The sequence below is a fragment of the Chelonoidis abingdonii genome, chromosome 6 (genome assembly GCF_003597395.2).
Source record: "Chelonoidis abingdonii isolate Lonesome George chromosome 6, CheloAbing_2.0, whole genome shotgun sequence".
NCBI lineage: Eukaryota > Metazoa > Chordata > Testudines > Testudinidae > Chelonoidis > Chelonoidis abingdonii.
Genome location: NC_133774.1, coordinates 137,293,928 through 137,317,470, shown reverse-complemented (window position 1 = coordinate 137,317,470; position 23,543 = coordinate 137,293,928). Strand labels below are relative to the sequence as shown.

The 23,543-nt window shown below is 48.0% G+C and overlaps 2 protein-coding genes across 5 annotated transcripts in view; one reads left to right on the top strand and one right to left on the bottom strand.

The window, feature by feature from the left end:
• Positions 1 to 708: 708 nt before the first annotated feature.
• DNAJA1 (DnaJ heat shock protein family (Hsp40) member A1) lies at positions 709 to 18,017 on the bottom strand. Its single transcript, XM_032786276.2, has 8 exons — positions 17,886 to 18,017; positions 17,475 to 17,652; positions 17,130 to 17,234; positions 16,690 to 16,917; positions 15,041 to 15,155; positions 6,116 to 6,231; positions 2,586 to 2,686; positions 709 to 2,001 (listed from the first exon to the last, which is right to left on the bottom strand). Exons 1-8 carry the CDS (start codon positions 18,015 to 18,017, stop codon positions 1,783 to 1,785), a joined length of 1,194 nt encoding a protein of 397 aa, XP_032642167.1. The 3' UTR covers positions 709 to 1,782.
• A 3-nt stretch (positions 18,018 to 18,020) lies between these two features.
• The window catches only part of APTX (aprataxin), a 40,705-nt gene continuing 35,182 nt past the window's right edge, over positions 18,021 to 23,543 (top strand). The window contains exon 1 of one of the 4 annotated variants that reach the window (XM_032786283.2): positions 18,021 to 18,042. The gene's annotated coding sequence lies outside the window, so the exon portion shown is untranslated. Of the gene's footprint in view, positions 18,043 to 20,696; positions 20,836 to 20,868; positions 20,891 to 23,543 lie in introns of those variants that run through there. The other 3 variants (XM_032786282.2, XM_032786281.2, XM_032786279.2) reach the window with 3 other exon arrangements.

Sequence of the window (23,543 nt, the reverse complement as noted above, 5' to 3'; positions counted from 1 at the left end):
GGAGAAATGGCTGTGGAGCAAGTTAACAACCTTTAGATTCACCTATGGTAAACAAGTACATTGTTTTCTCTAGGTTATTGCATGGCAGCTTGTTTACAGTCCTACTCCACAGCAAACCTCTTGCAGTAGCTCTAAGAGCATGATAGCAGCAGCAGCAGCTGAACTACACGATTTCTTCTACTTTGTGTTGAATACCATCCAAAGTGTAAGAACCCTCCCTCAACCAGGTTGTGTGATGTGGCTACAGAGCCCTCTCCTCACTCCTTTGAGTTACATTGCTCACTACAATGTCTTTCCCATGCAGTGGCAAGAACATTTTTCAAGGTGTATGGTTGTCAGACAATCATACAACACACCTCTCCATTACCTTTAATGGAATTCATCTATAACAGAGTGGGTCTACAGTTACTGGACCTCTACAATGAGAAACAGCCACTATTAGTAAATCTGCCAGATTTGTGAAAAATCTACAACTCTGAAGACAACAGGGCAAGAACACTGAAAGACGCTGGTACAATAAAATACATTACTTCACCCACCTTGTGTGTCCAGTGTATTTTAAGTAGGTAGTTTGACTAAAATGTGCCACTTTATATTTCAATATGTGACCTAAGTTGAACACGCTCCTTTTCAGAAACTTTGTGCATTTCCCTCCTCCAGCCTGAACACAGACTAACATACCACAAAATAGTCTTGGGAGTCATTGAATAGTTTTGTAATTATATTGGAAAAGTTTTGCCTACAATAGCTGGAACAATACAGAGTCTTTCAAGAATTAGATTAAGATTATACACATAGAAAGAGGAGAATTTTGATACAAATACTGGACTCTCAATTGGTCATCCACTCTTCTGGTCAATATTGAATTCCCTATACAGGGTCATGCATCTTTCACCTTCACTCCCCAGTATTGAGTCTGTGCTACTTCCTCTAACTTAATGCATCAAGTTGGAGGTCAAACTTCACATTAGTAGGCAGAGACTACTTTAGGGATTTAGAATAGCAAGCTCGACCGTTCTGCTTGCCTCACTCACAAATAAGGGTTAAAATTCTAGCTCTCCTTAATTAGGCATGTTAATGCAGTCCCACTGTTCACTGGTGCCTGACAAGTTGCCTGTGCTTATAACAGCAGGAAGCTTCACTTTTCCATCCACTAGTGGGTCACAAAAGAATGAAGCTGGCAGCCAAGAGATCAGTAAAATCTCAAATTCAGCAGGCTGAGGGAGCCAGTGCATCTGCCAGGTGTTTAAGTGGGCATGTGAAGATTGACAGCATCCTTGTCCAAGTGAGGTAATCAGTACAGCACTGGGCAGCTGCATTAGAGCAACTCCTGATTTGATGAATAGCAGTACAAGTCCAAGACAGTCACAGGTTATATTCTACAGTCTGATTAGAACAGAAACTTTAATTGATCTTAACATGAATTATAAATAAATACTTGGTATACTTCATTAACAGGGCATAGAATCTAAAAGACCACCACTCAATCTGAATCTAAGCCAGTGCATTTGCACACAATACAGAATTACAAGGCCTGAAATAAAGACAAGCAGCCTCATGGTCAACTTCAGCTGAACTTGCACTCTGAACTTTACATAAATTGCAAAGTCAGTGTGTCATTTTCTAATATGATTGATTTTATTCATTAACTGTTTAAAAAAAAACTGTGGTTGAATATTAAAACACAACAATAGCAAGGAGTGAGCATGAGCTGCTTGTAGTTCTTCACTCATCCACTAATGCATACAAAACAAGAATCATAATGGGGATTCACTGGCCATTTTAAGATGTCTGACACTGAACACCACCTCTAGGATGATGCTCATCATCTTCATAGGCTTCTCCATTGTAATGCTGTCTTCTTTCCTGAGATGGGTCAAAGTCCACCAGCTCTACCTGATCCATTTCTTCCGTTTCTTCCACTTCCTTCCTTGCAGGTAGCAGTTTTTCCAACAGAGACAGCTTATCAGAGGAGAGGAAGCCACACTCTGGGAAGTTTACCTGAAAAATCAGTAAGAATGGCCCTCTGTGAGCTTTGCTTACAGTCTGTTCTCCACAGCGAATTACTACTTTGAGAGGTGTGCGCTGCCTTGCTCCTACACGCATCAGCTTGTAGCACAGTCCTGGCCTCTTGATAGCTCTAGGCTCCCAAGTCTTCTCACAAAGAGATAAAACAAAAACCAATCCAGCATTTTACTTCATTGTCCAACCTCTCATACAGTCTGCCTGCCTTCCATTATCAGTTTTTCAAGATCTCCATCTATGTTTTGCCTACAAGATGACCATTCCAATAAAGCAGTTTCCAAAGAAAAATCTCCACATCTAAGATCCTCTCCATGGTATTTGAGGCACAAGGTTATTTTTAAAAAGGTCAGCATTTCAGTTTTATTCTAAGCAGTATAACCCTGTATATTGGATTAGCTCACATGGCCTTTTGCAGAACTGAATGCAGAAACAGGTAGAGACTGAGCGCCTCACAGTCTTCTTGCCTCCATTCGAAATAGAACTCAACTTTAACCTGACAAGTTTCCACCATGTTGAATGTTAAGCCATCTTTAACTATACAAAGCTGACTGAACTCTTACCTTGAACTCAATGATCAGGCGCCCTTTTTCATACGGTCTGCGATAAATTGGCATCCCCTCGTTCAGCACACATTTAATATCTCCATGCTTGACGATCTGACCTAAAGCACAAACCAAGGCACAGCAGACAAGTTGCTGTAGTTGCTACATTTGCGTCATCTCCCGTCCACTCCCTTTCACACTGTTTTCTAGGCTAAGATTCATGGAACTACACTGACCCAGATCCCACTTCATGAAGGCTGCTAAAAACCTGGTTGCCTGTAAAATGATAGTGCCAACTCTCCTCTACCCAGAAGTGGTCTTAAAAGGCTATATAATGTGAATGGAGAGACAAGGTGGGGGAGGTACTCTCTTATTGGACCAACTTCTGTTCATAGAATATCATGGTTGGAAGGGACCTCAGGAGGTCACACAGTCCAACCCCCTGCCCTTCTGTTGGTAAGGGACAAACTTTCAAGCCACACAGAAAGGTACTCAGTGTCACAGCTAAATATGAACAGAGCACATATTCTAAGGGGCCACTCAAGGTGAAATGGCCCGTTAATACCCCTGTAGTCACAGGGTAAAAAGTTAGTGGGTTACAGGTTGTTTTAATAAGCCACAAATACAGTGTCTAACCAATCTGATTTTCAGTGTCTAGCAAAGTTATGAATTTAAGCTCCCAGCCTCATCTTCTGAAAGTGTTGTGCAGGTGTCCTGTGTGGATGACAACTGATGGTCAGATAAAGTATCACTTTGTAAGAAGCGTTCACTCACAGGTGACTGGTTTTGATCATCATCTGAGTGTAGCAGTTGTTTGGTTTCATCTAGGTAAGTGTAATCGGGGCAGTGAGCGCACTGAATGAGGTACACTGCATGCGTAGGACCCCTATATCTAGGGAAGGGTGTGGTGGGAGCTGTCATACATCTGCTCTGATTGTATCTGGTGTTGCTTTAAGTTGGTGTCTGGATCTGAGGAGTGCTTGCTTTGATGAGCTTTGGAGGTTGCTTGAAGGCCAGAAGTGGGGGTACAGAAAAAACTTTCAGGATGGGGTCCTGATCAAGCATGGGTTGTAGCAGTCTGAGGACACCCCATGCTGGTTCTAGTGTGGGATGGTAAGTGACAACTAGAGGTGTGCAGTCAAAGGCGATTTTATTTCTGTACTGAATCAGGTCTTCTCAGGTTATTTGGGTGGAGCATATTCTGTGGCTTTTATCTACAGCCATGCACTCAGATACCACAGAATATGCATTGAGGAGAAAGTCCAGGACACACCTTAACATGCTCAAAACTCCTTTCAAACAAGGACACTCCACCAGAGAAGTAGACCACACATTATGGAATAGGCCACCCAAATATTCTAAGAGAATTGTTACACTCAAATGAGCTCTCAAGAAAATGATCAAGACAAACACCATGTCATCTGTGGGTGAACACTTCTCAAAGCGATTGCTGACCATCAGTTGTCATCCACAAAGGACATCTGCATAATGCTTTCAAAAGATGAGCCGGGAGCTTAAATTTATAACTTTGCTAGACCCCCTCCATCACAGATTTAGACACAGGATTTGTGGCTTATTAAAACAATCTGTAACCTATTAATCCCCTTTTTTGTCCTAGGACTAAGGCTAGGAGGTGTGTGAGTGTGTCATGGGTTCAGTGACCTCAATCCTGCAGCAGCCAGTGCTGGCTCAGGGGCTGCCTGAGCCTCGCAATCCATGAGCCAGCAGCAGCAGTTTGAGTGTGTGGGAGGTGGCTCAGGGCCTGGGGAACAGGTTGTGGGATGTAGGGGGCAATTACCTAGGGGTAGAAGGCTCCCACTGGCCTAGGCGGAGGAGACGGGGCTCCACACACGACCAATGCCCGCAGGCCCTGCGCCTGCAGCTGTTCCCAGCCAATGGGAGCTGCACTTGCAGAGCCAGCACTTACAGTGGGAACAGCGATTACAACCCCTTAGCTGGCCGGAGCTGCGGGACATGCAGAGCTCAGTAGGGAGGCTACAAGCCCCACCAATCTTTCCTCCCCCTCAGCACCAGCAGGGGTCCTGGGCCACCCCCTCAGCACCTACAGACCACCCCTCCACCCCAAGTTTTAGTCAGGGGTATATAGTATAAGTCATGGACAGGCCATGGGCTGTGAATTTTTGTGTACTGCCTGTGACCTGTCTGACTTTTACTAAAAATACCCATGACTAAAACAGCTTTAAGTCATGGATAAGGCTAAGATTTTGTCAGTCAGTCTTAGTGAAAGTTATGGATAGGCCATGGGCAAAAAAAACAACATTCACAGAAGCCGTGACCGGTCTGTGACTTTTGGTGCTGCAGCTCCATGGATTTCCCCTGCTTGGAGCTGTGGGGTACTCCCTGGGTCCATGGCAGCTGGAAGCCGGGGACACTGGTTCTCTGGGGCAGTGGCGTGTGGCCCAGGACGCCACTGGTGCTCTGGTGGTGGTATGAAACTACCCCAAGGGCCCTGGGGTCAGTCACACCAGCCGCTGCAGAAGTCGCAGAAAATTACAGAATCCGTGACAGACTATGACTACAAGGGTGTTAACAGGCCACGTCATCTTCCCTTATGCTAAAACTAAGTCAGTGGTCCCCAACCTTTTCATCTGGCGGGCGCCAGACAAAGGACCACTGCGACAGTGGAACACCAGCCAAAATGCTGCTGAATTTCGGCGGTGATGCCTCTCGATGACACCTCTTGCCGTTGACAAGTGACATCGAGAGGCGTCCCCGCCGAAATGCCGCTAAAATTCAGCAGGTGCTCTCCCGGGGTCCAGGACTCGGGAGCATTAAGATGCCGCCCTGGGCATCGCGGCAACCGCAGGCACCGCATTGGGAACCACTGGCATAAGTAGTTACAAAATTGAACATAGTGTCACAGCAAAATAGAATATGTCCAGAGTACATTTCCCAGACCTCAAGAGCTCTATGTAGCTCACCAACAGAAGTTGATCCAATATAACGTTACCTCATGAACCATGTCTCTAATATCCTGGGGTCGACACAACTACACCACCACTCAATACATATGCAATTGTTTGTTCGTGCATCCTCAAAGAAGGCCTCTTATGGAGTATGTTCTGACTGAACAGAGACTATTCCATGAATTCTGAGCTCAAGACTTCCAGTTTTCACAGGAGTTGGGGCCTTCATAAATTCCTACCACATATCTAGTCAAGTTAAGTTACAAACAGTCATGTATGTAATAGGGTCTTATCTGTTGTGGAGTGGAGTGAAGTTAGTTATGAAAGTTACACCATGATGTTCAAGTTGCATCTTTCGTTAGTTTGAGTTATTAATCCAATACTTCATCCACCAGGACATACTAGTTAAAACTTAATCTTTTTAAGTAGAGCGTTTTTACAGCACAAGACTCTGAACGAAAGTTTTACACTTTCTGGCCCAAATTAATATTTTTTATATACTTTAAACCCCAATACTCTTACTTGGAATGCTCTTTTGGTCCCCTTACTAAGCAACAGGAGAACTCAAGGATAATTTGCTAGCTGCACAAGTTTAACAGCAATACTTTTAAACACACTTACCAGGATGAGAGGTAATAATTATAGTTCTGTTATCCAGTGTTGCAATAGGTTTCTGAAAGCCACACAGTGCCTCAACCAGCTGTATGTTCATGCACATGAACAGGTCTTCACCTCGCCTACAGAACAGTTTACATTTGAATAAATACATCACATGCAAGAGCTCTGAAAATTTTGGGGAAATCTTTGCTAACACTAGAACTGCCTAGCATATCTTTGCAGAAATCTGATTTTATTCCAGAAGTTAGTCCACCCTTTCCTCCCCACACAGATTAGTTAATTACAGGAAGATTATACAGAAGCTTTATACCACCCAAGAGATTCTAGCTTGGCTTTGGCCAGTACAATAGACCCAATTAGCCCTACTCCCACATGAGTGACTAGACTGCATACACTCCTATTGTCTGCCCTATGCCAAATTTGGGGAAAGCCAAGTATGGCTCCTAGTGCCACAACTGGCTAAACTGTTAAAGAGCTGTGGATGATTTCAACAAGCTTACAGCAGGGTGGTGCTGGTTCTCTTTAAATTAAAGCACAGCCACTGCTGATCTTTGTTCTACTTGCACTGAAGGCTAGTACTAAGGAGAGACAAAACAGTTACTTTACAGAAACTGCTTTTTTAGAGGTTTTGTCTGTAGATCCCACTTGGTGTGCACGCACCTCAGACATGTGAGATCAGAATCTTTTGACTAGTAGGGTCTGCTGTGGCCACACCTACACACCCTCTGTGCTTGTGCTCCCCCACCCAAGAGGGTAGTAGGGATAGCAGCCCCAGCCACCTTAGATCTCTTGAAAATCCAGAATCTCAAAGCAGAGATGGACTCTGAAGGAGATGGGATGGAGGGTGGGACATAGGATCCATATGGAGAATTCCTGAATATAGCAGTCCTAGCTATAACTAGACAGACCACAGAACCCTTCCAAGTTTGGACTGATTTAGTCACCAAGTCCAGAGTGTAACTGGTAAATGAATGGGCTGAGGCAGGGGACTACTCAGATTTCTTCCTACAGCAATATTTAGCATATGAGGAAGCTGCCTGAGTTTAGATGACTTGGACCTAATGCCGAAGAAAGGAGTTTAGCTGCTAGTTGGTAAATCGGGATGCACTGAGTGATCCACTTGGATAGTCTATGGTAAGAGATGGCCAGACCATCAGCCTTCCTTAGTGCTGAAGACAGGGCAGTTTCCTGAATGGCTTAGTTCTGTCTAAAGAATAAAAGACAGTTACCTTTTTCTGTAACTGGTGTTCAAGACGTGTTGTTCATGTCCATTCAACCTGTTGTACGCTTGTCACATGCACTGCTACCAGAAGTTTTTCCCTCAGCAGTATCCCTAGGGGACAGGCCCCCATATGCCACAGCATACAGGGCACTGCTAGCCCCCTCCACCCTCAGTTCCTTCTCCTCCACTGTCAGTTTCTGGCAAGGAGGGTGGGTTATTGAATGGACATGAGAAACATCTCAAAGAATACGTTACAGAAAAAGGTAACTGTCTTGAATGGACACGAGCAATCACTGGAACTAAACTTAGGTGATTCCAAGCAGTACCCACGGAGGTGGGTAAGGAGTTCAGACGTGTAGATTTCAACACAGCTCTGCTGAACCCTGCTGTGTACCGGCATAGTGAGCTGTGTACCGAGAACCTCACTTTTACAGATATTCTGGATTGGAACATGTGTCAGAAGGTCACCAAGGATGCCTGAGCTCCAGTTGAGTGGGCTCTGACAATCAGCGGCGGTTGGGCCCCTGCCAGCTTGTGACAAGCCTTTATGCCAGAGATAATCTAGACAGAAATCCTCTGTGTGCACACCAGGAGGCCCTTCATCCCATCAGCTGTAGAGATGAAAAGCTAAGTCGATCTACGGAAATGCTTTGTTTGATCTAGGTAGAAATGTTCAGCATGGAGGTGCCTCTCTTCACTAGTCTCATGGGGCTTGGGGCAGAAGACCAGAAGGAAGACGTCAGGAAAGTGGACACCACCTTGGGGAAGGCAGGCCAGGTGGGGCCAGAGCTGGACTATGTCCTTATAGAAGACCGAATATGGCAGTTCCGAGGTCAGTGCATGCAGCCTGGAAACTCGCCTTGCTGATGTCACCGCCCCCAGGAAAGCTACCTTCCATGATAGGAGAGACGGAGTATGAGGCCAAAAGCTCAAAGGGCAGGCTCATGAGCCTGGACAGAATCAAACTGAGATCCCATTGAGGGACTGGGAACTGAACTTTAGGGGAAAAAAATCAAGACCTCTGAGGAACCTGGCTGCCATGTCATGGGAGAACACGATCTTCCCCTGGACAGGCGGATGGAAGGCAGAGATCAACTGCACCAAGAATGCGAAGGGGAGATGCCCCGTTCAGCCACCCAGTGGAATAACCTTGTCCACTTTGGCAGGGAGGTCTAGTCCAGGGTTTTCTACTCCCCAGCAGGTCCTGCTGGACTCTGAACAGATCCATTCTTCAGGGTTCAGCAATGCAGCATTGTCATAAACAGATAGTTAAGGGTTAATGCCTCTCTTACCTGTAAAGGATTAAGAAACTCAGTAAACCTGGCTGACACCTGACCAGAGGATCAATAAGGGGACTTTCAAATCTTGGGGGGGGGGAGGGGGGAGTCTGTTTGTGCTCTTTGTTTTGGGGGTTGTTCGCTCTTGGGACTAAGAGGGACCAGACGTCAATCCAAGCTCTCCAAATCTTTCTGAATCAGTCTCATGTTTCAAACTTGTAAGTAACAGCCAGGCAAGGTGTGTTAGTCTTATTTTTGTTTTCTCAACTTGTAAATGTTCCTTTTTGCTGAGAGGATTTTACCTCTGTTTGCTGTAACTTTGAACCTAAGGCTAGAGGGGGTTCCTCTGGGCTATATGAATCTGATTACCCTGTAAAGTATTTTCCATCCTTGTTTTTACAGAGATGATTTTTACCTTTTTCTTTAATTAAAATTCTTCTTTTAAGAACCTGATTGATTTTTCCTTGTTTTAACATCCAAGGGGATTGGATTTGGACTCACCAGGAATTGACGGGGGAAAGGAAGGGGGATGGTTAAATTCTCCTTGTGTTAAGATCCAAGGGGTTGGATCAGTGTTCACCAGGAACTTGGTGAAAAAGCCTCTCAAGGCTGCCCAGGGAGGGGAAGGTTGAGGGGACAGGAAGTGTTCCAGACACTGAAGTTTCTGGATGGTGGCAGTGTTACCAGATCTAAGCTAGTAATTAAGCTTAGAAGTGTCCATGCAGGTCCCCACATCTGTACCCTAAAGTTCAGAGTGGGGGAGGGACCTTGACAAGCATCCACAGCACAAGGTGGAGAGACGTGAGGTAGAGGTGCAAGAGGTGACTGTGGTCCTGTGACAGCGGGTCTGGTCAGTTTAGCAGTGGCCATGGGGGGTGGGGGGAGGTGTGTGCTACCAAACTCAGTGTGTCAAACCAATGTTGGCGCATCCACACTGCGGCAATGATAACTTGGGCCCCGTCTCTTGACTTTTGCCAGGACGCTGCTCAAAAGTGGGAGCGGGGGAATGCATACAGCAGGATTCTGCCCAGGACAGGAGGAAGGCATTTGAGAGAGAGTCCTTGCCCAAATCCCATTTGGGGCAGAAGTGGTGGTACTTTCAGTTCTGCCTGATGGTGAACAGATCCACTTGGGGATATCCCCACCTCTGGAAGACCAAGCAGGCTACCTCTGAATGGAGCACAAACTCATGGCCTGCCACATTAAAATCATAGCTGCCTAGGTGGTCCTGATGGTTGGCCAATCGCAACTGTAGGTTGGAGGTCAAATAAACTTGATGCCCAAACAAGTCTAGTCTCCTTGAGTCTTTATTCTTAGGGTAATTGCTGGTTGACCCTGTCTCTCTCTGTGGTTGATTGCCTCTACCACTAGGGAACTGGGAACAGGATGGGTATAAAAAGGTACTTAACGCCCTTGGATAGCACCAAGTTCTTGGACACCACCCTCTTGGAGATCGCAGGCGAGGAGGAGAGGGGGTTTGCCAGAGGGCATTTGTAATTTTCGCAACCCCCTCATGTAGGGGAAAAATCTACCCTAGCTGAGGCTACAGGGCAGAGAACAAAGGAATCTGCAGGTTCGCAGTAAGAGCAGACTCTTATAAGAAATGCTTTCAAGTGAATGTCATGCTCCTTCATCATTGGCTTGAAGGATTTGCAGATTCTGCACTTAATATGACCTTCACCCAATCACCATAAACTGTTATGTGGATTGCTAATGGGCATGGGCCTTTTACAGTGATCACAGGGCTTAAAGTCTAACGAATAAGGAAGCTAAAACTAGAGGGAAACTACACACACACACACACACACACAATAATACATGAGGTAAATGAGTTTGAATGAACAAGCAACAGCGCAAGGTGAAGCAGTAACAGTTCCATGCACCGTCACTGGCAGCAAGAAGGAACTGAGGATGGATGGGGCTGGTGGCGCCCTATATGCTGTGGCATATGTGCGCCACTCCAGGGGTGCAAGAAATAGTCCCCTACGTATACTGCTGAGGGAAAAACTTCTGGTACCGGTGCATGTAGCAAACACCCTCTCCCCCAAGTTGAATGGACATGAGCCCTTCTTCCTTCAAGTGATTGCTCTGGAAAAGTCTGCCTGTTCAGCCTGTCTCTCATCTGAGGACAGCAAGGAGTCTGACAGTTTCATTTAAGTGAAAATCTGACAGCATGCTGGTGAGGAACTTCAGGGATCTCAGCATCACCATATCCCTATTGAAAACAATGTAAGAGGGTCTGCCAACAGTACTTGAATACAACTAACTCCTCTGTTAGGCAAGGTGGCCACCAAAAAGGTGGCTTTGAATGCAAGATGGCAAAGAGCAGTTCAATAAGAGCTCAAAGGGGGTTCCATAAGAACTACATACAGGTCCCAGGAAGGGGCACACAAATGAGTGGATGGGCAAGAACCAGTCACCCTATATGCTTGCAAAGGAATAGGGGCTTCTAAAGCACAAGTGCTGTGAAGCCCAGACAAACTTCTCCTTTGATCTGCAGATTGATCTGTAGAGGGCTTCCTGCTCTATGTAAGTATTTACTGGACCTCTGTAGAGCAGTCCCTGTCTGTAGGGCTTAGGGAGCCAACTTCCAAGCAACCAGATGTAAAGATGGGCCTAGATGGAGAATGTTCCCCAGTTTCCTAGAATAAGTCTGGCAGACTGGGCAGAGAAGTTGGTGGCTGTGTGGATGGATACAGTAGGCCCAGGAGTTGCTGTCTGGTCCAACAAGAAGCTAGGATAATTACTCTGCTAGCAAGTCTGATAGATCTTCCTTCTGAGCCATGGCAGTGAAAAAAAAAAAAAAAAAAAAAAAGAAGGAGAAGGTAGAGAAGACCTTGAGACCAAGGAATGAGGAAGGCATCCTTGAGGGAGCCTTAGCTGTCACCTGCCCTGGAGCAGAACTGTGGGCATTGCAACAAACAGGTGCATCAGGGATGGTCTAGGACAATGTGTCTCAACCTTTTTGAGACCAGGGACTGGCTTGCTGCCTTCCTAAACTTATTTTATCTGCTAGGCCTGAGATCAAGTCTTCAGTGACCATTAATGGTTGGGTGAGTAGTGTCTGCTGAAGAAATCTGTTCCATTGTTCCTGGTAGGTAAGGTGCCATGGAGCCAAGATGTGGAAGTGGTTCCACCTTCACAGGACAATTGCTTCCTGACAAGTTGGGGAGAAGAGGTGAGTTGGCACCCCCACCTGTGGTTACACATTGTAGAGGTGCTGTCTGTCAGATCTGTACAGTAGTTCCTTCCAGTAGCAGTACAAAGGCTCTGCAGGGTAGTCCACTTGTTTGGAGTTATAGCACACTGAAGTGGACTGAGGACTCTTTCCAAAGTTACACGTATTGAACTTGCGGGTGGTTTAGATGGGCCTCTCCAACCTGCCATGGATGCACCTGTAATCAGTGTTGCAGTGTGAGGTAAGGTACAGATTACAGAATGGTAGACCTTGATGATGTGCAAGGAGATCATCCAGTTTAGGGAAGCTAGTAATCCTACTCCTATTAAGACCATGAAGTGTGTGTCCATATGCTGTTTGATCGGTTTGTAAACAGACCTCAACCAGACTTGGAGAGAGTGGAAGTGAGGTCTGTCAAAAGTCATCATGTAAGTGCTGTGTATGTTTGTCTAATCATCTCAGGTCCAGCACAAGATGCATCCCTTGTTCTTTTGGGGATATGGAAATATCAAGAATAGAAACCTCTCTCTCTGAACTCCTGAGTACTTATGATGCAAGAATTCCACACCAACAATCCCTCAGTTTGTCACGTAAGGTGGGTCCCTTCAGAGGAGCAGAGAAGTGGGGAGGTGAGGGGCCAGGACTGGAATAGGAGATTAAAGAAGGAGATGCATGTTTTCCACTGGTCTGTAGCAATCCCAGCCCATGCCTGAGAAAAATGGGAAATGCAGGAACCCAAAAATGGAGTAGACATAAGGATGCTCTAGTGGGACTGAAACATGGATGGCTCTGAACCCAACTGAGAAACCAGCTGTTGGGAAGGGAGGGGGGAAAGTGAGACATGGAATAATCAGCACCATCTGGTGCCAAAGGGAGAAAGTTCTGTCTGAACTAGCCTGGATACATTACATGTTTTCTCCTGACAGCAGCTCCTGTGCCCTTTTAGGGTACATAACTCATCCTTGCAGGAGCAAAGAGATTGTCAATGGAGAGCTTGTTGAGAGTTGTTTGGACTTCTTTAGAATCCCTGTGGACGTAAGCAGAATGCCCTTATTGTGTTGATGGCTGTGGTCATGGAACGGGCTGTTTTAATTGAAACATATGGCTAACGCCAGGCCAAAACCCCCCCACACCCACTGTTTGCATCACCAGCAACTCCATGAAAAAGGTTGTTCAGATCAAACCAAATTCACTGTCCAGATGGGGCCCCCAGAATGTCCAATAAGGCAAGGGTGGGAAGCTAAAGGGATCAGATCAAAAAGACCCTGATACCCAAGGTGATGTCTGATAAGGGATGTCAATGTGTTCTGGGGGATTTAGGAGCCTAAGTTAACCCCTGAATTTGGTTGGCAGGATCGAGGGTGAGCTGTAAATTGCTTTACATCACGAATCCCTGCATGGAGGGGGATGTTGGGTGAAGGGTCTGATTCACTAGAAAGCATGCAGGGGAAGATGAACCGCAAATCTGTTCTAGGGGTCAGCGCTGACCTCAGTGGTAGGATAGGTGGAATACTGGTACCAAAGGGTTAATTTCGGTGGCATACCGGGGTTGGTGCTAGGGGTGAAGTATCAATAGTCAGTTAAGAAGTCTGCCAGTAGCCTAAGGACTCCAGAACCAGTACCAGACCCAACATGAGGGAGTTTGACCCACTGAGAATTCTGCCAGTAGCAGAGTGGACTTAGTTCCACAGAGTGCTTGCAGAGTAAGGTAAAGAATCCTAGGCTAGGAAGCTGATCATCAGGCTCTGTGCTCAGTTTAGAATATCATCAGCACTGAGTTGTCCTTAGAACACTGCTCAGCTCTGTCCTGCCTTGATGCAGCGGAGGCAGTAGTAGACTTTGGTGCCAAGTGTCCAGCTGATTCTGTCTGGAAGACAAAGAATGGCTGACTGAAGGAGTTGCAGCCCCCCTCTCAATAACCTGAGCCTTTAGGGTAGAGTCCCTCCTTACTGGGTGTGAGGAAGTGGGATCTCTGGGAGAGAAATCCCTTTTGCAGCCAGAGGCACATCTTTCCAAATTAGGTGATCCCCTTGAGCTGCTCCACCACACAGCACATTAGCCAATTATCTCTGAAGCAATAAGTTCTGTTGGGGAAAAAGTGGTCCATAAGAGTAATGGTTCAGAACATGACTCTTGTCCAAACAGAAGAGACCAAATGTATTTCAGATAATCCCACAATAGGCGTGGATTGAGACTAGAGGGCTTAGGCTCTGCCATTATGTAGGAGGGTGCCTTGGTGCCAAGCAGTAGTTAAAAAGAAAACAAACAGGGCTGTCAGAGTAGAGAAGATCCCTGAACTAACAGTGCTAGTATTTACAAAATTGATTTAAAAAAGGTACTACAGGGTACCAGGCAGACACCACTGAGTTCCAGCTTCCTGCCACTGGTAAGAGCAACTGAAAGAAAGATAGTTGTGGCTGCTCTGCCTAATATGCCCTCCTGCATGCCGGGGGGAGGAGAGAAGACAGACATGCAGTACGTAGGCACCACATCAGACAGTGCTGGTCAAAAGATTCTAATCTTGCAAGTTTGATGAGCATGGGCACCATAAGCAGGATCCACATGAAACGAAACCTCAGGTCTGAGTCTTTGTCCATCTTTCTTGAAACCAGGCTTGGTTGTCTAACAGCTATGTCTTAGCAAATTAGCAGCTTGAAAAGACAGCTAATGGAGTAAATTGATATTTGATAACATCTTGCAATAATCGCTGCAGATATTCATAACAAGTCAGCATGAAGGCATGTGCTGAACACTTATGATTTTGACCTTGATTTCTGTAATAACCTATTCCCAATTACCCACTCTTTGGTTTGTCTATAAGCCATTTGGAGAGATCTTACATCTGCAAAGCAACAAGTGCAATGACAGCTATGAGACTAATTGAACAAGTATCTCTGCAAATATTCAGAGACTCAGTGGTGCCCAAACTCTTTCCGTTGAGCGCCCCACCCCTGTAATAGAATCTGTCTGTGCCTCCCCTTTACTGCAGTTAGCTCAGCAGCAGCCAGGGCCCCACTGAGTACCCTCACCCACCAAGTGTTTCTCCACTGTTCGGAATAAAGGAATAAGCTAAGTATTCATCTGACTCTATAAGACAGCTTACAACAATTGAACTCTAGTTGGATAGAGGTGGTTGAGTTTAAATACCTATTGGAAGTAATAACCCAGTCCTAATGTGTGAAGTTTCTGGACAACACAGAAGCTTCTCAAGCATGTGAGTGTAGGTCTTTCAGCTAGATCTTTACATTTACCTTGTAAATGTAGAATGGTCTTTTTGATCCAAGACAATAATGATGTCTCCTGGCTCTAGTCCTGGTTCTTGGTCCCCTTCCCCATGGAATGTTATCTTCTGACCATCTTTCATTCCTATTGCAAAGGCACATGTAATTAGAATTTAAATATCTACAATACATAAATAGCATCATTTTAGCAGGCTCTAACCTGTGTGACAAAACGGTTGTGATTGGCAGGTTCTGATATTGCATCTACTTCTCCCCCTCCAAAGCACAACACATGACTAACCAGCTACGTTTCCAGAGCCTTGCACAGAGACAATCTGGGCCATGTTTTTAGACTACAAACTTTAGCAGTTTATGGTGTAAAAACAGACAGGGAAGCTGCAAGAGTGGTCACACGTCATTGGGGTTTCTGCGTCTGGAGCAGTCAGTCGAGAGGTAAATCTACATGGGGGGCATAGAGCTGGGGATGCCTGTGGTGCAGTTTCGGGAGGCATACAGGGTAATGTGCCACTGCCCCTGCTCCATTTCTGCGAGCACACAGAGCTGCCCAGGTAAAAGAGGATTCCATACAGGCTAGCTGACTCTGCAGCTGGACATCGCCTCCTGGGTCCTAGTGCCAGTTGTGCCCCGTTCTGTGTGCCATCCTGTTTTCTGTACAATGGTGAATACCTGAAGTGGGGCAGGGGTGGGAGGAAAAGGGCATGGGGGGAGGGGGGAGAAGTGGGAGCCTGGCATGCAGTATCCCCTTGGCAGCAGCAGCTCCTCCATACACTTTCACTCCCCCCCTGCAGAGTCCCATTGCCCCTGCACCCCCAACGAGCCTGTGTGAATCCAGATTTCCCCACTGAGTCACCAGCACCAAGATTGCCCCACACTAAGCCCCTCTACACTTTGATCCTGCTGGACTGAGTCTGCTGCCCACACCTGGCACAGAAAGTGTGGGGCACCCACACCTGGCACCGGGTGTTTGTGGGGCAGGCCCAGCCCTTGCACTGTGTCAGGGTCAAGTGCAGCCTCACTGCTGAGTCCCTGTGGGGGGAGGGAGGGAGGGAGGGAGGAAGGAAATGGGGACTACAGGATCATCTCCCACTTCCATACAGCCAGGGGCCTGTGCTCCCCACTGCCATGTTGGAGCCTTTGTATTTGACAAATAAAGTTGCAGAATTTTAAAATACTGTGTGCAGAATTTTTGGGCACAGAATTCCTAAAGGAGTAATGCAACTTAAGTCACCAAGTGTTCCACTTGCTTGTTTTATTTTAACCAATGTCAGTAATTAGTCAGCATTCTGGCATTAGTCTGCTTGTCAGTTTCTCTTCACTGTGAATCAATCCACTGTTTGCATATCCAGTAATCAATATGCAACTAACATGACACTAGGTGCAGTCAAGTTAATGCTTACTAAACAAGTAAGCAACAATTTGCACTGACATCAGCCATGGAGATGTGTGTATTTGAAACCAAATCTACCATTTAGAGCTCTGCACAGGTTTTACCATTTAAAAGTAAGCAATACTATTGCTATACATTTTAATGTGCACGTAACACTGCCACTGGATAATAGCTCTTTCAATTACTGAAATTTGTATCATGCAAATTCAAGGTTAATACAAATCTATTAAGGTGTTACAAAACTCAGCCAAGTTCTCCTTGAAGGCATTACCTTTATCAATATGAACTTCCAGAATCTTCTTCTCTCGAACAATCTTCCTTCCAATGCAGCTTTTACACCTGTCCTTAGGATTGATACGCTCCCCATGTCCCTGGCATTCCATGCACACAGACTGGATTTGCTGAACCATTCCTGGTCCTATCTGGTGAATTCGTATTTGCATGCCAGTACCTCTGCAATTAGGACAACATTCTACTGCACCTTTCTTACCACCTCGGCCTGATGACAAGACAGCAAAGTCTAATTAGAATTGATTTTGGTTCATCTCAAAAAGGAACTCAGAACTAGAAGTACATTTACAATTTAACTAGAACAAAAAGTTACCCTGGATTTAGATAAAGGTTTATTTTAATACTGGAATTAAAATCAGTTCACTTGGGTTTAGTTACCTGAAAAACATCATAAAAATCCAACAGTAAACATTAATATACCTTCACATTTGTCACAGATCACATTCTTCTGCAGAGCCAATTTTCTTGTTGCACCATTATACAAATCTTCCAAAGTAACTGACAACTGATGAACAACATTTTTACCTGTAAAGAGCATAATGTTTTACTTCGAATGTCATTTGCTTGGAACCAGATATGATTTCTAATCATTTTAGACACTGTTGCACAGCATTAACAACAACACTGTTTAGTTCATAAAAAAGCATTTTACAGAAGTTAGTGTCCATAATCTTGCAACATACTCTGAACAGTTACATATTCTCCAGTAAATACTTGAATAGTAAATGGTCACTTTAGGCAGTATCACAGAAATGGTCAAATTACCTCTCCTCTCTCTCTGCATTCTTCCACCTCCTCCAAAGAACATATCAAAAATATCCATGGGTGACCCAAAACTACTGCCAGTACCACCCTCTTTAATAGCCTGTTCACCACCTTTGTCATACAACTCTCTTTTCTTGGGATCAGAAAGTACTTCATAGGCTTGAGAAATCTGCTTGAACTGTAAGAAACAGATCAGAGTGAGTGTTAAGCGAGAGTGACTACATTGCAGCTCACCAGTATCCCGCACCAGGAACAAACTAAACCGCTTCTGAGACTTGCATGTGCAGGGGACACTCAACACCCTCTTACAGTTACGCGTTTCCACCCACATGCACATGACCTACATTTCCACAGCCCCAATCCCACGTGCAGGGGCCACGCTCCCCCCTCCGCCGCCGCGGGGCCACTCGCCTTCTCGCCCTCGTTGGGGTTCTTGTCGGGGTGGTATTTCAGCGCCAGCTTGCGGTAGGCCTTCTTCAGCTCCTCCTGCGAGGCGCCCGGCTTCACCCCCAGCACATCGTAGTACGTGGTCTCCTTCACCATGGCGGCCGGCCTGCGGGAACCGACCGTGAGCCCGAGACACGGAGCCCCGCGCGCGGGCGGGCGGGCGGGCAAGAGAAAGGGCGGCGGCCACGGGAACGAGCGCGGGCCAGAGGAGCGGCGGGGTCGGCAGATGTGACGGAGAGGCGGGCGGGGCCGGGAGATGGGCGGGAGCGGCGGCGGGAAGGGGCGGAGCGGCGGCGGGAAGGGGGCTGGAGGCGGCGGGACGGGAGTGGGGCCGAGAGCGGGAGCGCGGGCGGGAGATGGGCGGGAGCGGCGGGAAGGGGCCGGAGCGGCGGCAGGGACCGGAATGGGGCCGGAGCGCGGGAGGCGGGGCCGGGAGATGGGCCGGGCGGCGGGGAAGGGCACGCGGCGCGGGTGACCGGGAGATGGGGCGGGAGGGGGAGGCGCGGGCCGGCGGGTGGCGGGGAGCGTTGTCGGAGAGGGAGTCCGGCCGGGAGATGGGCGGAGAGGCGGGTCAAGGCGGCGGCGGTGAGGAGAGCAAGGGGCCGGGCGGTGGGGGCGAGCCGGGGGTGATGGGATGGGTAGATGGCCCTGACGGAGCGCGGTTGCGCGCCAAGCGTCGGAATGGGGGCCGAGCTGGCGGGGGGGAGGGTCGGGAATTTTCGGCCAGGAGGCGGGTGGAGGACCGGAGGGCGGCGGAGGGTAGGACGGGAGGGCAGCTAGCGGAGGGTGTGCGAGGACCGGGAGATGGGGCCGGCAGCGGCGGGGGAGGGACGGAGATGGCCCTAGGGAGGCGGGGTGGGCAGGACGCGGATGAGGGCGGACGGAGGGCCCGCGGAGGCGGCCACTAACGGCGGTGACTGGCGGTGTCGGGCTAGGCCGCTGCTCGCCGTGTCGCATGTCTCTAAACGGTGCTTCCGAGCCGGCTCGCGATTCAGTCATCGAGCGTGAGCCTTCTATAGGTTTTCGTTGCGGGAAGCCCTTGCCGGCAAGTCCGCACGCTCTGTTGTCAACGAACATCAACGATGGAAGAAGTGCGGGGGACAGGTAGACAGAGCCATGACAGGCTCTGACCTCTCCTCGTCCCTGGGGCCGGCTGCGAGACTACAGCTCCGCGTGCCCGGAGGACACGTGCCGCCTCTGAGGGCGACAGCGAGGCTGACTGCTCTTCCCGCGGGCGGGGCGGGGTGAGGAGTTTGTGAGGGGGGTTGGAGGCGGGAGGTTTTTTATGGGGCGTGGCGGGGGGGGGAGAGCGGGGTGGGCCGAATGGGCAGAGCGGGAGGGGAGGGGGGGAGAGGGGCGGGATGGGCGGGCCGAGTGGGGGAGAGAGAAGCGGGGTGGGGCTGGGGGGGGGGGGAGGGGGAGGGAAAAGAGGGATTGGGGCGGTGCCGAGGGGGGGAGAGGAGAAAGCGGGGTGGCGTGCGGGGGGGTGGAGGGGGGGAGGAGGAGGAGAAAAGGGGGTTGGGGCGCGGTGCCGGGGGATGAGGAGAAAAGCGGGGTTGGGCGGTGGGGGGTGGGAGGGGGGAGGAGGAGAGAAACTGGGGTTGCTGGACTGCCGAGGGGGGGAGTGGGGTTGGGGCTGATGGAGGGAGGGAGAAGAGGGGGGCTGGGGTATATGAGGAGGGCCTGGTTCTCTTTTAGTACAAGGCACATGTGTAACGTGCTGTGATTGAGGCCTGGCCTGTTCAGAGCTGCCCCATTTTAAGGCCTTGACAAGATGGGACAGTTCTGCTGTGTTCTTTGGTGTAGTTATATAGTTTAGGTGAAGCTGAATAGGAACAGGCTTAAACTAAACCAAGTTTGAAGTGTCAGAGCAGAGGTTTGCACCAGTTTAACTGCATCACTAAGGGCACATCTTCACTAGCAACGTTAAAGTGCTGCTGTGGAAGTGCTTTAACGTGGCTGTGTAATCATGGCACAAAGCCACCTCCATGAGGGGAATAGCTACCAGCACTGGTGCACTGTCTACACTGGCACTTTACAGCACTGAAATTTGCAGTGCGCAGTGGGGTGTTTTTTCACACTCTTCCTGAGCAAGAAAGTTGCAGTGCTGTAAAGTACTAGTGTGGACAAGCCCTAAATCTGTTGTTTTAAAACAAATATTCTAAGTTGCTTACATTGGCAAGCTATAGCATAGAATATCAGGGTTGGAAGGGACCTCAGGGGGTCATCTAGTCCAACCCCCTGCTCAAAGCAGGACCAATCCTCAGACAGATTTTTTTACCCTAGTTCCCTAAATGGCTCCCTCAAGGATTAAACTCACAAGCCTGGGGTTAGCAGGCCAATGCTCGAACCACTGAGCTATCCCTTCCCCCTAGTGTGTAAGTGTAGTGTAGCTGAGGTGTGAATTTAAACTGATGTAAACAGTTATCCTGTTATAACCCCTCCCCCTGTTTGGACAGTCTCGTTCTTCAGTTTAGCTTAAACTTCATAAGTTAACCCAAAAAAGGTGTTCCTGTAAGTGTGTCCCCCATTGGGTTTTATCAGTATAGCTTGGGAGGAGCCCTCATGCTGCTGTCCTATGCTGTGTGAGAGAAAGATCACCATTAACACTCCAAAAGACTCATTGCACTCATGTTAGCTACATCTTCACTGCTAAAAGAAGTGGGATTATCAGGGATCAGTGCACAGGTAACTTTTTCTCAATGTACCTAGTGTTGAAGACAACCGTATTACCCTCCTTCTTTTCTCTACCCTCCCCACACCCCTGGTTTACCTCAGTTAGCTGCATCGAGATGAAAACGACAGTGCCTTGTTTCCCCTAGGGTTTTACATGGAGATAGCCACTGTCTCTGAATCAGGCAGACTGGGTGTTGTCAACATACCCCAATTGAAGTGATTCATACCCACCGAGGAGGTACTGATCTCTTACCTTTTGCAGTCCCCCGCATCCCTGTCACTACAATAAATAGGTAATATATAGAGTAGAAGCACCACCTAGTGCTGTAAAATATAAACTAACATAACTTCTCTCTGCCGCTCTTTGGTCTAGTCAACATATCTTGGGGCTGAACGGAGCCCTTCTTTCATGCTTGTTACCGGAATGAAATTCAAATTGACATTAATCAAAGTTCTGCTTGAGTAGAGCATGCTGAATTAAGACCTTTTTTTTGTAAAATGCAATAGTAAATGATTAAAACTAACAGTGATCTGCTTTGTGTGTCACTAGATGAGCTGTACAAACCAAGTATTACTCAGCACTGTGCTGATCTCTCTTCCAGTTTTATATCTCTGACAGCAGTGGTGCATGTTATGTCACTTCCTTATAGGTTGAAAGCCACTGGAATAGACATGCTTCTAGCACAGTGGTTCTCAAACTTTAGCAACCTGAGGACCCCCATTTTGATTTAAAATTTTTCAGGGACCCCCAAGCTCCCCTACTCAGCCCTGCCCCCTTCCTGAGGCCATGCCCCTGCTCATTCTATCCCCTCTCCCTCTGTCTCTCGCTCTCCGCCACCCTCACTTTCACCAAGTTTGAGCAGGGGGTTGAGGTGCAGGAGGGGGTACGGGCTCTGGGAGGGAGTTTGGGTGTGGGATGGTGTATGAGCTCTGGGCTGGGAGTTTGGGTGCAGGAGGGAGTGAGAAGTACGGGCTCTGGGCTGGGAGTTTGGGTGCAGGAGGAGGTTGGGTGAAGGGGAAGTGAAGGATGCAGGGTCTGGGCTGGCAGTTTGGGTGCGGGAGGGAATTTGGCTGCTGGAGGGGGCTCAGAGCAGGGGCAGGGGGTGGGATGTGGGAGGGAGTGAAGGGTGTGGGCTCTGGGAGGGAGTTTGGGTGCAGGCTCTGGGTAGAGGTGTGGGATGGCGTGAGGGGGGTGGCGCTTACCTTTCACAGCTCCCAGAAGCGACTGGCACATATCTGGCAGTGACTCCTACGTAGGGGGTCTCCACACGCTGCTCCTGGCTGCAGGCACCGCACCCGCAGCTCCCACTGACCACAGTTCCTGGTCAATGGGGGCTGCGGAGTTGGCAGTCGGGCCGGGGCAGTGTGCGGAGACCCTCTGCCCCTGGCCACAGGGATGTGCTGGCCGCTTCAGGGAGTGGCGTGGACAGTACCTGCTCCTTCCCGTCCCTCCCAGCACCACATCACTGTTCCCCAGCATAAAGGAGGCACTGAGAGGGAGGAGTTGATCAGAGAGGCCCCTGGACCCCCTGGAGTATCGCCAGTTTTAGAAATGCTGTTCTAGCGCACCATCGGCTGGCAAGGTCTTCCTTGTCTCAGTCACTTGAGTTCATTTTTATTCATGAAAAAAATTCTTTACTCAATATAGACAGTGAAGTACCATGAAGTGTATCATTATGCCTGGACAATTAGAAAAAGGTTTCTAACTATCAGAGGAGTGAGGTTCTGGGACATGCTCCCAATACTAGTGGGGGCAAATAACCTAAGTAGTTTTAAGAGGAAGCTTGATAAGTTTGTAAGTAGGATTATATGACAGGGTTGCTTGCAATTGCAGAGGATTGGATTCAATGACTCAGAAGGTCACTTGGAATCCTATCTTCCTCTGATAATGGCACTTCTTTGGTACTTGATCCATATGATATGGTGACTGATTAATGTTAAAATTAACTGCTCTGTTTTGAATTTTGATACAAAATCATCTGTAAAATAACAGTTATCCAGTAATCTGTGCCATTTTAAGACGCCACCAGATTCCTTGTTTTTGTAGCTATCCAGCTAGGTATGTCAAGTAAAAATGAAATGGTTACTGGTAATTTATGTGAGGTTTTCCAGAGAGAGAAGTTTCCATGCTGGATAGTAGTACAGACATAATTAGCTGTTTGGGAGGTACTTTGTATATTCTGTCAAACTTTGTCCCTTTTAGATTTCAGCATGATTAGGGTTTTCTCCAGTAGGAAGATTAATGCACATCATAATTTGAGTGAGGTGATTTAAGACATGCTTATGTGTAGTTAAAAAAAACTCCACCCACAATACAAATATATAATTATGTTTAGTCGCTTGACTTGTTCAGCATAATAGGTAGCAGTTGTCCTTCTGCAATGCAGATGGATCAAAAACATAGTGGTGGTGGTGAGAGGATGACAAAAAGAACCTTTAATCTATAGTTCAGGTTGTAAATATGCCCCAGTAATTTCAGGATGACCCCATCCTGGGAAAATTGCACCAGAGTCTTACATGACTTAATCAGGGTCACCCAGTGATGAGATGCCAAAATCTTAACAACCGGTTCCCTATAAAACTTTCTGATTTAAGGGGGTGGGGAGGGGGAAGACATACTCGTGGGGCCAGAGGCCCGGGGCCAATTGCCCCACTTGACCCCTCCCCTCCCCTCTGGGCAGCCCTGGAGCTTGCAGCACCCCCTGCCCCCCCCCCCACACCCGCCACAAGACAAACCTTCCTGGAGGCCCTGCTTCCCCCTGCCCTTATCTTACCTTCCCTGCTGGTGATGCCAAAATCTTAACAACCGGTTCCCTATAAAACTTTCTGATTTAAGGGGGTGGGGAGGGGGAAGACATACTCGTGGGGCCAGAGGCCCGGGGCCAATTGCCCCACTTGACCCCTCCCCTCCCCTCTGGGCAGCCCTGGAGCTTGCAGCACCCCCTG

Bases quoted from the DNA above. Each gene is read 5' to 3' on its own strand.
- DNAJA1 (XM_032786276.2), bottom strand. From the start codon at position 18,017: ATGGTGAAGGAGACCACGTACTACGATGTGCTGGGGGTGAAGCCGGGC. The intron at 17,653-17,885 runs GCGAGTGGCCCC...TGTTTCTTACAG, and splicing joins ACCCCAACGAGGGCGAGAAG to TTCAAGCAGATTTCTCAAGC. The intron at 16,918-17,129 runs GTATATTAATGT...TCTTGTCATCAG, and splicing joins GATCTGTGACAAATGTGAAG to GCCGAGGTGGTAAGAAAGGT.